General features: G+C 36.4%; 1 protein-coding gene across 1 annotated transcript in view; it reads left to right on the top strand.

Annotated features, from left to right (window-relative positions):
* Positions 1-9: 9 nt before the first annotated feature.
* Positions 10-552, top strand: part of LOC107579184 (epoxide hydrolase 4-like) — a gene marked incomplete at its 3' end in the record, with an annotated part of 5,238 nt that continues 4,695 nt past the window's right edge. Inside the window, exon 1 of the mRNA XM_016265044.1 lies at positions 10-270. Coding sequence (XP_016120530.1) covers positions 28-270 — 243 coding nt within the window. The remainder of the gene's footprint in view (positions 271-552) is intronic.

Raw genomic sequence — 552 nt, forward strand, 5'->3', positions numbered from 1 at the left:
TCTCTGATTATCAAAATTACTACAGTCATGAGCAATTCTTTAATGCACCTGCTTTTATTACCAACACGACTAAGCTTAAGGATTCTCTCTTTAGTATATTACATTCTCGTGTACGGCACAGCTGGAATCACCGCGTGTTTGGTTCTGATCCGAATTGCCTGGACTGGATTTAGGGATCCATATGGAACCTTTCAATGGACCGCTCGAAAGAGACCCCCAGACTGCCTAAAAGACCCTGCACTTGGTGACCATGCGTATCTGAAGGGCAGGGTGAGAGGATTTATAATGAAGAATATGATCAATTATTTATCTGATGCCTTTAAAAACATTTAACAAAGTTATATGTAGAAGGTAATTATACACTGTCGAAGATGTAAATAAAACGATTAGTCTATTGGAGTAAGACAAACACTATTTCAGTCTTTCGACTTAAAAAATGTCACTTTAATTAAATGTGTTACTTGCCGCTTCTTTGTAACTTTATGAAATCTACAAATAGTCAGATTAGTTTGAAAGTAAATCATTTTTTCTGCGTGATCTGTGTTCGTTCTA

The sequence above is a fragment of the Sinocyclocheilus grahami genome, unplaced genomic scaffold (assembly GCF_001515645.1).
Source record: "Sinocyclocheilus grahami isolate Dianchi unplaced genomic scaffold, SAMN03320097.WGS_v1.1 scaffold15114.1, whole genome shotgun sequence".
In the NCBI taxonomy this organism is placed as follows: Eukaryota; Metazoa; Chordata; class Actinopteri; order Cypriniformes; family Cyprinidae; genus Sinocyclocheilus; species Sinocyclocheilus grahami.